This window comes from Notothenia rossii (assembly GCF_949606895.1).
Source record: "Notothenia rossii genome assembly, chromosome: 2".
Taxonomy (NCBI): Eukaryota; Metazoa; Chordata; class Actinopteri; order Perciformes; family Nototheniidae; genus Notothenia; species Notothenia rossii.
Genome location: NC_136904.1, coordinates 47074898 through 47090598, shown reverse-complemented (window position 1 = coordinate 47090598; position 15701 = coordinate 47074898). Strand labels below are relative to the sequence as shown.

General features: G+C 41.0%; 2 protein-coding genes across 3 annotated transcripts in view; one reads left to right on the top strand and one right to left on the bottom strand.

The window, feature by feature from the left end:
- Nucleotides 1-15695, bottom strand: part of vstm2b (V-set and transmembrane domain containing 2B) — a 42816-nt gene extending 27121 nt beyond the window's left edge. The window contains exons 1-4 of one of the 2 annotated variants that reach the window (XM_079663319.1): nucleotides 15359-15695; nucleotides 14633-14820; nucleotides 13468-13497; nucleotides 12105-12546 (exon numbers count right to left, since the gene is read on the bottom strand). In XM_079663319.1, the coding sequence (XP_079519445.1) occupies nucleotides 12105-12546; nucleotides 13468-13497; nucleotides 14633-14820; nucleotides 15359-15431 (733 nt within the window). In that variant the 5' untranslated portion in view covers nucleotides 15432-15695. Of the gene's footprint in view, nucleotides 1-12104; nucleotides 12547-13467; nucleotides 13498-14632 lie in introns of both variants that reach the window. The other variant, XM_079663318.1, reaches the window with a different exon arrangement.
- Nucleotides 1-15701, top strand: part of LOC307028880 (uncharacterized protein) — a 178230-nt gene that overhangs the window by 117296 nt on the left and 45233 nt on the right. The gene's annotated exons all lie outside the window — the stretch shown is intronic.

The window sequence follows — 15701 nt, the reverse complement described above, 5'->3', positions numbered from 1 at the left end:
ATATTATAACTTTAGATGGTTTTGTTCAGCATTGCCAGCTTCACTGTTGAGCTTTATGTTGTGCCCAGCATTCTCCTGTGCTCGGAAATCAAAATGTGGATAAGCATAAAATAACACTAAGATAAACACTACAATACAACTTGTTATTTGACACACACAAGGTTGTTCATTTGTGTGTATAGATATACAACACAGGCTCTATATATATATATATATATATATATATATATATATATATATACAAGTATAATTAATACAACTGTTTATTTGATTAGAGCTTTAACACATATATATTTATATATCTATAAGTATGACGACTTCCTCGGGCGATATCATATGGTATAGCTAATTAATCTGGGTCAAAACGTGTTGTGCCCACATGCAAAGGTTGTAAACTCTGGCTTATCCCTGCGTGGTATTATAGTAATAGCAAACAGCAACGTTCAACTCCTTTAATGGTATATTGCAAGTGCAATAAGAAGCTACAGGGACGTTAATCTACTTCGGTAATATTAACTTTATTTAATTAAAGATTTACATCATACAGCCCATGTAGTATAATATTTTACAAATGATGAATTACAGCAAACATGTGCAATATATCCATTATTACAGCTCCGTGGGCTGGCAGTAAGGCGATATAGGTCCATTCTTATTGTGCATCCATGGGTAAAGGTAACACTCATTTAGTACTGAACACGTCACATCACATGAACGTGCCGGGCGGCGCGGTCCCGTGGGTTAGATGCGCGTTCATAATGCAGAGGGAAATAACTCTCAGAATAACGTTATTAGCACATTTTACAACTTGAGGACCGAATGTTTTTAATAAGGGCTATACAATTGTTTATACTGGGTAGTTTATTTAGTTTAAAAAAAATTATCCAACGATTTACAGACCACTCTTTCCCCATGTAAGTCAATGGGAAAAAGTGTTTCCGGGCCCAGCAACCAAACGGAAGTGTAGTACCGCCGTTTGGCCACCACGAATATTCTCATCAGAGTCCGGCACACTTCCTGGGGGCTTGGTTGCTGCATGTAGCAGCTGCGTGTGTGTAAACTGCCCCGCCCCCTCCAACACAGACGGGGGAGAGAGATCTCGTCTGATCGAAAATATATCATAGACGCATTTGTTTGTCTTTTTGCATGTTAGAAACGAGTTGGCGACACTAAGACTGCAATATAATGTTTTTGTAGCAATAATACATGACATATATTTTTTAAATGTCTCCAGTACCGATAAAAAGACCAATAACGTTGGAGCTTAACGGCGCGTAAAACACACGTGATGACGTCACCAACGAATCGACGACTGAATTAGTTGGCAACTAATTTGGTAATCGATTTTAATCGATTAAGTTGATTAGTTGTTGCCCCCCTACTCTACTGCTGATGTTCAGGTGTACATCAGTATGCAGTGTCTCCACTTTAAAAAGTCCTCTCTTGCTGATGTTCAGGTGCATATCAGTATGTAGTGTCTCAACTTTAAAGAGTCCTCTCCTGCTGAGGTTCAGGTGTATATCATAATGAAGTGTCTCTACTTTAAAGAGTCCTCTCCTGCTGATGTTCAGGTGTATATCAGTATGTACTGTCTCTACTTTAAAGGGTCCTCTCCTGCCGATGTTCAGGTGTACATCAGTATGCAGTGTCTCTACTTTAAAGAGTCCTCTCCTGCTGATGGTCAGGTGTATATCAGTATGTAGTGTCTCTACTTTAAAGAGTCATCTCCTGTTGATGTTCAGGTGTATATCAGTATGTAGTGTCTCTACTTTAAAGAGTTCTCTCCTGCTGATGTTCAGGTGTATATCAGTATGTAGTTTCTCTACTTTAAAGAGTCCTCTCCTGCTGATGTTCAGGTGTATATCAGTATGTAGTTTCTTTACTGTGACATGTCTCCATGCTTTAATGTTCAAAAAGCTCTTTATTTTTCTCATACTACATACTGTAGCTGTGTCCCACCCCTTAGCCCAGGGGTCTGCAACCCGCGGTATTTGTAGGACTATTTATATTTTGAGGTGACTGTGACACATAAATAAAAAACAAAACGGTTTTATTAGGTCAACTAAAATACGCGTCACATCCTGCTAGGGTCCCGCGCTAGCGCCTTTTCTTGCAGACGAATAACCTGACCCCCGGCTCGATGAGCGAACTATGGATAAATCAAAGAAAAGTACCGGAGGAACACAGGATTGTAATTCTGCGCGGACAGAGTTATATGCTTTCACAGCAAACGATGCTGGTTTACCGGTATGTTTGATAGAGAGAAGTTGTCAACGGTGCTGTTGTCAACGGTAGAGGAAGACAGCTGACGATCTTCAGTCATAATTCAATGGGGTATGTAATTTATTTCAGAAAACACTTTTTGTTATATTCCATGGAATGCTCTTAACGTCCCGATAGCAATGAATATATTAAATGCTTTGACAGGAAATACATACAAAAGTTAATCTCTGGAAGCCGTAGCGCTGTAAAAAGCACGACCAATCTTTTTAGCCGGCCCGGCTAAAATAACTGGATGTGCTGCAAGTGTGCAGCTATATGTTTTATTTATTTCAAAGTGGGCCCATTTTAATTATATATTTTTTTCCTTCAAACATGCAGAGGACTCCCCAAGTGCTGTGTTTAATTTATTTTAAAGTAGGCTTATAGGAGTTTTTTATTTCTTATTAGAGGTTAACAGTTGTATATAATGTAATAAATAGCCAAATAAATGCAAAAAAAATGTAGTTTTTGTCTGATATAACAATAAATACAACTTTATTAGCTATCAAGTTATGAAATATGTTTTGCGGCTCCAGACAAACAACATTTTGGGAAAAAGGAGCAAAATGGCTCTTTAGGTCAAAAAGGTTGCAGACCCCTGCCTTAGCCTATCACATACAACCACGGATGTATAATAAGAGCTGGATACAGCGCCGGAGGCAGGATCTCATTCATTCCGATGAGAGCTGCTCATTGGCGCATGAATGGCCGGACATTTTCAAGAGCAAACATCACAAATTATTACCTGCCTGGCTGTCAGAGCAGGAGTACCCGTATGTGCGCTCAAAGTGCATGCGCAGTTGAGTTTTCCCTTAAGCCCGAATATCACCTCTAATACTCCCAAAACTCAAGACTGCTCTCTGAAGTCGGCTCATGCAGGTATGAAGGCTCTCAGTGTGTGTGAGGTGTGTGAGAGCTGTCTGCATTTACACAGCAGCTGACAGGAGTCCTCCAGACCTCCATGAGTTTTAATTATTCACAAGTGTGCTTAATTGAACAGAACTGGGGCAGGTCGAAGAGCTATGGGGAGGTAGATAACAAAGATACATTCAACCCCCCGTCCCATCCCGTCCCTGTGCCATCTGCCTGATTAGAAGAGATTTGGAAACTGTGCCAGAGGTGTGGCTGGGTCATGCGAGGAGATGATGGAGATCTCTGAGATGGGTGATGTCACATGATCCCTGTTACACATGCTCTCTCAATACAACATCTGTATGAAGGAATGTATCTTTTAGGATAGGTGATAATATGTCATAAAAAGCATATATGTAAAATGTGTCAGTGTTCACTACAGGTGTCAACATATTTAAATATGGACATAACACAGCTTACCCAGCAAGCGGGGAACGTTCTCACAACTTTGGCTAACGTTACCTACAGGTTCTAATAAAGTTTTAAAGAAACTTTTTAATCTGATGTTCAAAGAACCTTTTTAGGATGTTTATTTTTTCAAATAATGTTCATATAAGGTTTAAGGTTAACTAAGACATAACGTTTTAACTGCAACATTCAGAGGATGTTTTGAGGATGTTATTAAGGCCTGAGATGACAGAAAGTTTTTTTATACAACGTTCGTTTAATGTGATATGTTAACAAAGGTGGAAAGTTTTGCGTGCAACATTCTAAGGACGTGTTTTGGACGTTGTTGGGTAACACATTAAAGATGTTCTTTATAGACTTCCGGTTTACACATGAGGCGATAAGCAGCTAAGAAGAGGAGCTCCCGGCCAAATAAGTTCAAAAAGGAAGAAAACCCGGATAAATTTGATTCGAAGTTGGAAGAATAGGTCGTGAGCAAATTAGTAAATAAGAAAGGAATGGAGAAAAAGACGAAAGCCGAAAAACAGCCGGGAGAGATGCAGGTCCAGATGGAACACAGTCAGCCGCTAACGGCTAACGCTAAAGCTAGCAACGAGGAGCAACCTAGCTGGGTGTCGGCACTGCAGACTAGCTTAGATGCCATGCGGGATAAACTCGAGAAAGCCCAGCACAGCATGGATGTTAAACTGGATCAAATTGGCAGCCGGATGGAAGAAAATCTAAGAGTACGTGAAGAAATGGGACAACTGAGAGAATATATGGACAAACACGGAGAAGATATGAAGCAAGGGCTTGATAGCTTCAGAGAGGAAACAAATAGAAAATTAGAGACCGCTGAGGCGGAGATGCGAGCCCAAAAGAAGGATATGGAGATCCTTGAAGAGCGTACGGCTGGGGTCGAGGAGTGGAGTACCGACGTCCAGGACATTATTACGGTCTCTCTTGAACAACAAACCAAGCTCCAAGATAAGCTGTCCGACATAGAAGGGAGGTCGAGAAGAAATAATATACGAATCTGGGGGTTGAGGGAGGGAATAGAGGGAGACTCGGTCTCCGAGTACGTCGACAGGTTAATTCACAAGGAGCTGGGAATGTCGGAGGATATTAAGTTGGAGATTCAAACGGCACACAGGGCACCTGCTTCAAAACCACAAGCAGACAAACCCCCAAGAGCCATTATTGTCAACTTCTTGAGGTTCGAGGTCAAGGAGAACGTCATTAAGACGGCCTGGAGAACGGCGATGGAAGTGAAGGGACGGAGAGTGACATTCGACCACGATTATTCTTCTGAGGTGGCGGTTAAACGTCGGAAATATGCGGGGCTCAAGAGAATTCTCAAAGATAAAGGGATTTGTTTTCAATCTCCAATGGACACACTGAGGGTTTACTGTAATGAAGGAACGATAGTGTATAAGAGTGCTCAGGACGAGGCAAGGGCGATGCGGCAGAGAGGCTGGCAGGTGCCGGACCCGGGAGTAGAGAGACCTACGCTGCTGCAGAGACTGGAGGCAGCGCGCAAGTGGACCAGACTTCGGAGACGAGAGCGGAGAGACAACAACGAGATGGGAGTGAGGGAAGACCGGCACCGTATCGAGGGTGTTGATGAGTAGTCTATAAGGGAACAAGATGCAGCGTTGAAAAGACAGAAGGATGAGAGGTGACGGGCCACGGCAATCAGAAAAAGACAGCACAGACACAAACAGATTTAACCAAATTACTTATAAATGCTATAGCCTTTTATTTTGTGCCACTTTGAAACACTGCAGTGTGTGAGTGAGTAAGATTGTTATTTGTTTTTATGAAAGGAACCTTTATTGACATGTATGCAGGCTGGGGAATTATTTATCTATAACATTTTACGATTTGATTCTGACTAATTTAAAGACGTGCTAATTCACTAGAAACATAGAATCATCTCCATCGCCAATACAGAGACCAGGGGTTTAAATACTATATCAAAAATGTTCACAAAGTTCCGGCCGGGAGCTCCGGAGTTTAAACCACACGCTGGACAATTATAGTGAGCTTGGGAGATCAGCCACATGAGAGATCTCCGCCACTAGGGGGGGCCCTCTCACTAGGAGAGGCCTTACCTTCCACCCACCAGCGGGGGAAAGGGGGATATTTTTAAAACCCCCGAAAACCTTGGAAGACCAAGTTCTGATGTTTAATTTGTATTTGTTTAGCTTAGCGGTTGCTGCTACTATATATATTGTGTTTTGTGACATGGAGGGAACGAAAAGATGCTTTGAAGGGAAATATAATGCAACGTAGGGGAATCAAAACGGTGTCGTTAAATGTCAATGGCTTGAACAATCCGATTAAAAGGGGGAAAGTATTAACCAAATTTAGAAAGGAGGAGATGCAGGTTATCTTATTGCAAGAAACTCACCTATCAGTACAAGAACATTAAACATTGAAAAGGTATGGATATAACAACAAATTTTATAGTTCATTTAAGCAAGGTAGGAGAGGGGTGGCTACACTAATTGGGAACTCAGTAAAATTTGAAATAAACAAAGAAATATATGACAGAGAGGGGAGGTATGTAGTGATCAAGGGGAAAATGGAAGGACAAATGGTTACACTAATTAATGATTACGCCCCACCGGACAGCGATAAGACTTTTTTAAGGAATTGTTTGATATCATAGCTGTGGAAATGGAAGGAATCCTGATTTGCGGGGGGGACTTCAATGTGGTACTAAACTATGATTTGGATACAACAAGTACAAGGAAGGCTAGGACGCACATTGTCAGATACATGAACATACAACTGAGGGAACTAGGAATCACAGATATATGGAGAGATATACACACACTAGATAGAGACTACACACACTACTCACACCCACACTCAGTCTATTCTAGGATAGATTACTTTTTTATGTCAAAGGGAGATAGATATAGGGTAGAAGACTGTAGAATAGGTGTTACAGACCTGTCTGACCATAGTGCAATATATCTAACATTGAATCTAAATGGTAGGAGGAAGAACACCGTCTGGAGATTGAATGTGGGTCTATTAAACAATAAGGGGTTAGTGGAAGAAATAAAGAGAGAGATAATCAGATATAAGGAGGAAAATGATAACGGGGAAGTAGACCCAACTATTCTGTGGGATGCACTAAAGGCAGTACTAAGGGGGAAACTAATAGCACAAACAGCACACCTTAAAAGAACCAGACTGGAACTCTATCAAAATGTAACTGGGCAACTAAAAGAATTAGAGAGGCAACATAAAAATACAAATGACCCAGAGACATTTAGGAAGGTTAAGGACATTAGAGGGAAGATAGAAAATATATTATTAATAGAGGTGGAGAAGAAAGCTAGGTTTGTAAAGCAGGCATATTATGAAGGGGGGCCCAAAGCAAATAAATTATTGGCTAGAAAGATAAGGGCACAACAAACATTACACACTATACATAAGATTAGAAATCCTAAAACCAATGAGTTACTAAGAGAGCCGGAGGAAATAGAGAGAGCATTTGAGGATTATTATAGGACACTATACGCACAACCAACTGCAGCAGAGAGTATGAAGGCATTTTTAGAGGGGCTGAACCTACCATCGATAGGAGAAGAACAGAATAGGTTATTGAACTCAGATATTACAGAAAAAGAGATGGGGGATGCAATTAGTAGAATGAAAAATAGTAAGTCACCAGGCAGCGACGGGCTGCCATCCGAATTTTATAAGATATTCAAATCGGAATTAAGCCCCTTACTGTTGGCATCATTTAAATATACTATGAAAGAGAACAAAACTCCCCCGTCATGGAAAGAGGCTATCATTACTACAATTCCCAAGGAAGGCAAGGATAAAGAATTATGTAGTAGCTTTAGACCAATATCCATACTTAATGTAGACTACAAGATGTATACGTCCATAATTTCGAAAAGATTTGATACATTCATGCCCGACATTATAAATGAGGACCAGACTGGTTTTATTAGAGGGAGACAGACACAAGATAATATAAGGAAAACAATTCATATAGTGGAGGAGGCCCAAAGGAGGGGAGATGAGAGCAATTTTAGTGAGTATAGATGCAGAAAAAGCTTTTGATAGTGTGAACTGGGTCTATTTGTATAATGTCTTAGAAAAGTTTGGATTTAATAAAAAGTCAATCCAATGTATAAAATCATTGTATCATGAACCAACAGCTATAGTGAAAGTGAACGGTAGTCTGACGGATCGGATTAAATTAGAGAGGTCGACAAGACAGGGCTGCTGTCTCTCCCCAACACTTTTTGATATCTTCATCGAACCATTGGCCCAAGCAATTAGGCAGAACCAGAATATAAAGGGGGTTGAGGCAGGAGGTTTAGAACACAAATTGGGACTATTTGCGGACGACTTGATAGCATACATGGGGCAACCAGACGTGGGCTTCCCGATACTGATGGATTTACTGGAGGAATATGGACAATACTCAGGGTACAAACTAAACGTGACAAAGACACAGATTTTAGCACTAAACTACACACCAACACCAGAGATCAAAGACAAATACAGAATTAGATGGGACATGGATACAATTAAATATTTAGAGGTTAACATCACAAAAGGGTTAGACAAATTATACAATGCAAATTATACGCAGATCAATCAGAATATCAAGAGGGATTTATGTAGGTGGACAATACAGACCTTAGACCTTAGTTCAAGGATTGAAATAGTTAAAATGAATATACTGCTTAGGCTACTGTACCTTTACCAATCACTACCTATATCTATTCCACAAAGTCAATTTATGGAATGGGATAAATGGATTTCAAGGTTTATTTGGGGGGGGGAAAGGCCCAGGGTTAGGCTTGCGACACTGCAGCTACCCAAAGGGAGAGGAGGATTGGCAGTGCCGAGTTTCCAGGATTATTATTATGCAGCACAAATCAGAACAGTGGCATACTGGTGTAATATGGAATATGTAGCTAAATGGAAGGACATCGAAACAAATGGGGAAAACTATCAGATTCCAAAACTACTTGGGGATAAAGAATTATTCAGGACACAGGAAAAAGTATTCGACCCAATCACAAAATTCACTTTAAACACTTGGAACACGGTAATAAAGAGATACAAAATAGGAAAACAGACAAAGATTTTGAGATGGATAACAAAGGATAATAAATTCCAGCCGGGAAAAGAAGATGCAGGTTTTAAACGACTTTCTGGGGGGCGGGGCTAATGGAAGGCAATTTGAAATATGTGTGCAATCATAATACTAATGTAGATATAGCGTTTCGTGAATATTGGAACAACTGTATTTGAGTAATTTGGAGTAGTTTGGAGTCATTTGCGACATGTAAATCGTCAAACATGATGTATTCGCTGTTAGCTTACGACCTCCACGATTGAGCTATGAAAAATGTTCTTCTTAATTTGGCATCATATTGGATAGGGGCTGAACTTGTCCTGGACTGGAATTTTTCCGATCATTCCCCTAGGAGCAGTTTGCAAGAATGTACTTAAAATGACTGAAAAACGCACATATTTCAAAATGGCCGACTTTTTTGGGGGCGGGGCTAATGGAATCCATTTACAAATATGTCCGCAATTCCATGAGGAATGTCTGTGCCAAATATCGTGAAGTTCTAAGAAACTATATGTGACTACCACACAATAGGGGGCGCTAGTGAGCAGCGTTTTTGAAAAATTACGTTTTTTTTTTACATTCTCGAAAAGCTCTTGGGCTCTGACGTGTGTCCCAAGTTTTGCGTCCGAAGCTCATTTTATTCTATCGCAATTTAAAAAAAATGTATAGGCCACGCCCACATTCTGAATTTTTTGCGACACTTTAAATCTGAGTTTATAGTCACCCTGAGAGTATGTCTAAAAAGATAAATAATAATTAGTCCATCCGCTCTTGAGTTATAAATTGTTGGTGTTTTTGGCGCCCCCTATAGTCCAAAATGAAAATGCTTTGGTGTGCCTATTCCCCAAGACAGTCTGAACCTATCTACCAAAATCTGTGTTGTTTGGATACATTGTTGAGTTATGAGCATTTCTTTCTAAGCCCCGCCTTTCTGCGAGTACGTTTTGATTGACGGCGGCAATATTTATCGTCCTAACATGCTCATTTTCTACGGTAATGTGTCTGACCCTCCATCGATGCTGGATATGAAGTTTGGTGTTGAAAAACTGAAAATTGAAATTTAAGTGAATATTTAACTGTTTTGAACATTATGCTTATTTAGAAGAAAAGAATTTAGGCGGAGCTTAGGGTTCCAAGAGGATTATTTGTAGAGCAGGTCCACCCGGATATGTGGGCAAAACTTCAGGTCTTTTGTACCTCTTTTATACAGGAATATTTGTCCCCGGTGTGTCAGGGAACTCACCAAGTGTCAGAAAATACAACCCTCTCTCTTTTCCTTCATACCCAAATCTCTAACAACGGGTCTGCAATGGATCTGATACAGACTGATCCAGATTTTAAATATCTCTGACGTCAGAAACGAGGAGCTCCGCCTATATGGGCAACTCTCCACAGGGCCGTGGGAAGTAGGGGTGCTGAGGGTGCTACAGCACCCCCTGGTGAAGGACAGGGGATCTACACTTCCACAAGATATAATACCAAAAAAAACGAATTTTCAGCCTTGATGTAACAACATTCATAATTAAGTAAAGATAACACCCTTTTTTCAACTCGGTTACATTTTCCATTTGCCCTGTATGATGGGCGCTGTAGGGATGAAAGTGAGGGATGTTGGCTTAGCAGGCGCCCGCAACTCACAGCCAAAGTGAGAGAGATAGAGAGAGGGGATACCGCGGGGATACGTTATCTCAGTGAGTCTCAAACGTTTTAATCACAATTTATGTAAACAAATATTTCCAACGCACACCTTTATAATTATTAGGATAAATAAAAACAGGTTTGAAATCATTCCAATGTATAGCCTACTATAGGACAGTAAACCAAAAATATCGTTTAAAACTGGAGATTTAAAAATATGCATAAATAAATAAATGTTAACTGGTAAAATAAGATATGAATGAACAACACAAATAAAATAAGTTACATTTATTTGTTATTGGCTATGGTAGGTTATTGGAAATGTTCACATACTTATTTGATTAATAAAATGCAAACCGATCTGTTGTACCCTCTAGATCAGTCGAGTAATTGGGCGCTCAAAGTGCACCAGATTGAAGCATTTGACTTTAAAATGTTAAAAAAATCTTCCCGAGAGGGCCCCCCGGACCCCCCTAGAGGATGTGAAGTCCACCCCTCCAATTAAAACATGTTATAATACTAAATAACTTTGAAGCCTTGTTATATAAGCTGTCCACCATGTCAATATGTTTCTCTTTTGGTAGTGTATTGGTCTTTTGCAGAGGTTTTTCATTGCCAGCTAAAATCTTGCCTTATAGGGCAGCACATTGGTCAGAACCAGCCCTGGTGTCATCCCCACAGCACCCCCCATTTGAAACATGTTCCCACGGCTATGACTCTCCACCTATCAGGAGACAGCCATGGCCATTGCCGTTCGAAAGCGCTGGAGACGCTGTAGTACATATGCCAGGCCTGTAGGTGGTGCTGTAGTCTGACACAAAAGCAGTGAAGAAGACTTCTCACAGATTCAGCCCTTGCAAAAACAGGGCTAAAAAAGAGCAAATAGAGCAAAATGAGGCATGGCTAAAATGCATGATCTGTTTGGTATTTAAAAAAAAACATTGCAGACATTATGGCCCTACAGTATATTATTAAAATATAGCATGATAGGTCCACTTTAAAGAAAAATGAAGCACAAAGTACAACAACTTTTAACAAAAGATTTGAAGCCCTACTGCGCATTACGGATGGCTCCTACCATGCGTAGTTCACTGTGCGGTTGAACGTTGTTTGCCCTTCCATTCAGTGTGTACAGTTCACCTGTCCTAAATTATAGGGCCAAAACCACACCTACAGTCATTATAATTCATCGATACACAAGGAAATCTAAAACATCCTTTAACATCAAATTATAATCATTTTAACTTGTATTTATTCTATAATGAAGAAACTGTCACACTAACCAATTTCCCCCTGGGATTAGTAAAGTGTTTCTGATACAAAAAAGAATAAACAGATTTTTATTGTACTGTTTAAATCTTCTTCTTCTTTATGGTTGTTTTTATTTCTTAATTTTGTTATACATTTGGTCATTTGCAATGCCTTGTAACTTTGTAACATGCTGCTGTGGCAAAAATAATTTCAATTCAATAGTGTGTATCTACTCTCATCTCATCTAAACTCTGTCAAGACATCTCTAATATAAGGCTGCACATACTGGTCCCTGGGAGGAGCCTCTGATTGACACAGCCACAGCTGCAACAACTCTTATAAATATGCAAAATGACTTCAGCAGCGTCCACAACAACGAGACAAAGATAAACAGTTTGTCTGACTGAAGCAGCACATGAGCTCAGAGGTGAGTAAGTGAGACAGATGTCTGATCTTTCTGCCGAAATCACCAGGTTCCCTCTATCCTGCCCCCACTAGGGGTCACTGTGGCTCTGCTCAGCCTCCCACTCACCCGTTCCCAGCTGCTGGCGGAGGATGGCTGCGTTCCTCTGCAGGGGGGAAGCGGATGACTTGGCCACGGAGGAGATGGTGGTGGAGGAGATGGAGGGGAGGAGGCCGGGCTGGGCCTGCTGAGGCACCCGCTGCCTCGCCTGCCCTGCCCTCTGACCCCCTGCAAGCCCCTGTTCAGGCTCCGAGGTGGCCCTCCCCCCTGCGCCCCCCCCCAGCGCCGTGTTGGTGTTCCTTAGCGGCCATCGGTTCTGGATGTGTGACACCGCCTCCTCGGCCACCATGCCGTCCCCCAGCGACACGTGCAGCATGGCGTGAACCGTAAAATCCTGAGACTCGTCTGCCCACAGGTCCGTCACGCGGCACTCGTACACCCCCTCCTCCTCCTTCTTTACCTTGGACAGGCTGAGGCGGTGGGAGATGGCGCTGCCCTGGACACGCACGGTCTGGATACAGGTAGAGGAAGAAGGAAAAACTGAAATGTGGCAACGTCAGCTATATTCATGTCCAACGCTAGCTTTTTACTTCTGGCAATTGCATTTACGCTTCAAAAATCATACAATATGTGGAGATTTAAATATATAGATGCAGCTTCTGTGGTTTCACCATTTATATGCAGAACTATGTGTTTGAGTAAAATAAGCATTTTAAAAATATTGTCATTTAGGGATTTTTTTTTTACAGAAAAGAGTATCTGGTTGAAATAACTCAAATAAATTATGTCATTTCAGACCTGAAATACTGCATAGAAAATAACGTCATGGTTCTTTTTAAACACTGCAATAATAATGGTTTATTTCAATATTTGGTAGAATAACCCTGATCTGTCTGCCCCTTGCTCTTGGCTTATTCTTCTGAACAAAACATGTAAGTATCATAAACGTGTTTCCCACAAAGCTTATTTTTTAAAGCAATATTCTGAAATCAAATGGAAAAATCCCATTACTTTCGGTAAAGGGAGCCCTGTGATGCTAACTTTAGAGTTGGCCTACAAACTACGTCATCACTGCACCAAAACACGTAACCAAAGCTGAGCCTGCCACAGCCTGTTGACATAATCCTGACATTAAGAAAGGCAGACGCTGGGTCGGCATGAGACTAAAGTCCTGGGTGAATAGTCACAAAAAAGAATTAGCAAAATATGCATAATAATCATCTCTTTAACTTCTGATACGACAAGATCAATATTTCATTAACAGGAATGCTTAGATGTTTATTTCTCATTAAAGAGAACACAAAAGTCAGAGCTACTAGCCTCAGAATGGGATTTAGCCTGAACATATATGAATTAATATGAACATAATTTATCCAATCATAGTCCTCGAAAAAACACTTGAGTGTGTGCAGTCAGGAGAGTGGACACTTACACTTATTTTTGTGGCTTCCCTTGGAACGACCTGAAACAAGAAAGCATTGTAAATCACATGTATTGAAACAGGTCCACCAATCAACAGGGCATTAGCTGTTGCATTAGTAAGTATAACATTCACATTATTAGCAACATTAACGTGTGATGTGTTTTTCATTTAGTGCAGAGAGCATACAGCGTGAGCAGAGCTGGCTGCGTACATTTCTCAAAGACGCCATTGATAACCTCTCTCTCTCTTCCTACCCCCGCTGAATGTCTTAATGTGCTTAAACTGCAGAGGAAAACGCTGCGGATGGGATTGTCCCTGACTCCTCTGACAACTGAGAAAGACTGATTTGTGAAGCTGGAGGGAAAAGAAATTCCCCCTGCCACAATATTCTATCATGGCGGTTTAATGCAGCGGACCTGAGAGGAATGTAATGGTGTTGATAACCAACAAGTGCCCTTTCAGCAGCCAGAGAGCCATCGCCACAGAGGGAATGCTCAGGATTCATCGACAAATGCATCGCTCTCAAACACTGGGATCCTTACTTAAATAAATAGTAAACTCAAAAGATTAAAGAAACTGTCTGCAACAGACCAATGAATATAAAAACTCTCCAAATATGTGCAGCCTTTTGATTTACCTTTACAGGCCACTGCAAATGCATGCATAGTGCACCAATGCTGATCGCTGACAGATGCACTGAAAAAACTGAAAAGTTGACTTTAATGAAATGTGTTGTCAACAGATTTCACATAACAGCATTAGGTTGGTTGAAAGCAATACTATTAAGTTTAAATAAGGTTCAACTTATATTATTACTTTCAACTACCTTATTACAGTTATGTGAAATTAGTTGACATTATCTACATTAATTCAACGTTGAAGTGTTTTCAGTGTGGTAGAAGTGCATCTGACATCATCCACTGCTGGGTAAGATCTGCTTTAAAGATGTAGCACAATATACACTGTGCACTAACAAAACACACACACACACACACACACACACACACACACACACACACACACACACACACACACACACACACACACACACACACACACACACACACACACACACACACACACACACACACACACACACACACACACACACACACACACACACACAGAGAGACCTGCATTATGTATACTTGAGTTCAGGTGCTTGTGCAGTTACCTTGGCTCTGTGGGCCGGAGCACTGATCTGCAGCTCGTGATGCAGATCTCCAGGCACGTCCTCCTTCAGGTACCACCACTGGATCTCCAAAGACATGGGGGCCGCGCTGACAGTCTTGAAGGCGCAGGGCATCTCCACGTCCTCTCCCTCCCCCACACTCACATCTTTAGGGACTTCGGTAAATGCAGCTTTGGTATATGATGGGTGAGGAGACACACAAGACACCAGAAGCACATTAATATGTGTGGGATGGCATGGTGGAGATGCAGTGTAAAACATAAGCCTAACAATCCAGAGTTTGGAAATCCATTACCCTGCCATCATGCAGACTTCCTCTATTTTTAGGATCTCCTCCAATAGTCCCCACTAGCTGTGATTTATAGACTAACATGGATTTATGAGAGCACATCAGACATATAAATATGCCTCAGGCTTTATTTGATCAAATAATGGAGAGCAATCCTCCCTCTGTTCCATAATGCTGTGATGGGGGCACAGCTGGGTCATTCTGTGGTTTTCAGGTTGATTTATTGTCACAATTCTCAAGTATTAAATAATTGTAGAGAAAGAAAAACAACTCGCTTAGTTTAAAACTAGCAGGGTATATTTAATGCTGCAGACAGGTGGCATTTGTTTTAATTTAAAGCTTTTTAAAGCCACTGTCTATTTCCGACGTCAAATAATTTCTTCCCTTCTCCATTTGCTTCATCAGCGGGACTCACTTACCATTTGCACAAATCATAAAGGGCGAATTGAGGATGAAGTAGTACAGCAGGCTGTAGAGTCGCGTTTTTTCCATGTCACAACAAGACTGGTCACACTCAGCACGGACATTAGACGGTCATTGGACCTGGATGTATTGACTCCCGTTAATGTCAAGTCAAATACAAATATAAATAACTCCAGATATGACCACAGATCCAGAGGCAGCGGCTCAGCCAGGCAGCAGGAACACTCCGGGGGTGAGCCAGAGCATTTTTAAACCGTAATTCAATTCAGAAAAAAAGGAACTACAGTAATTCTACAGCCAAAATAAGTTATCCAACCCTCCAGTAAAAGCAATAGCTCC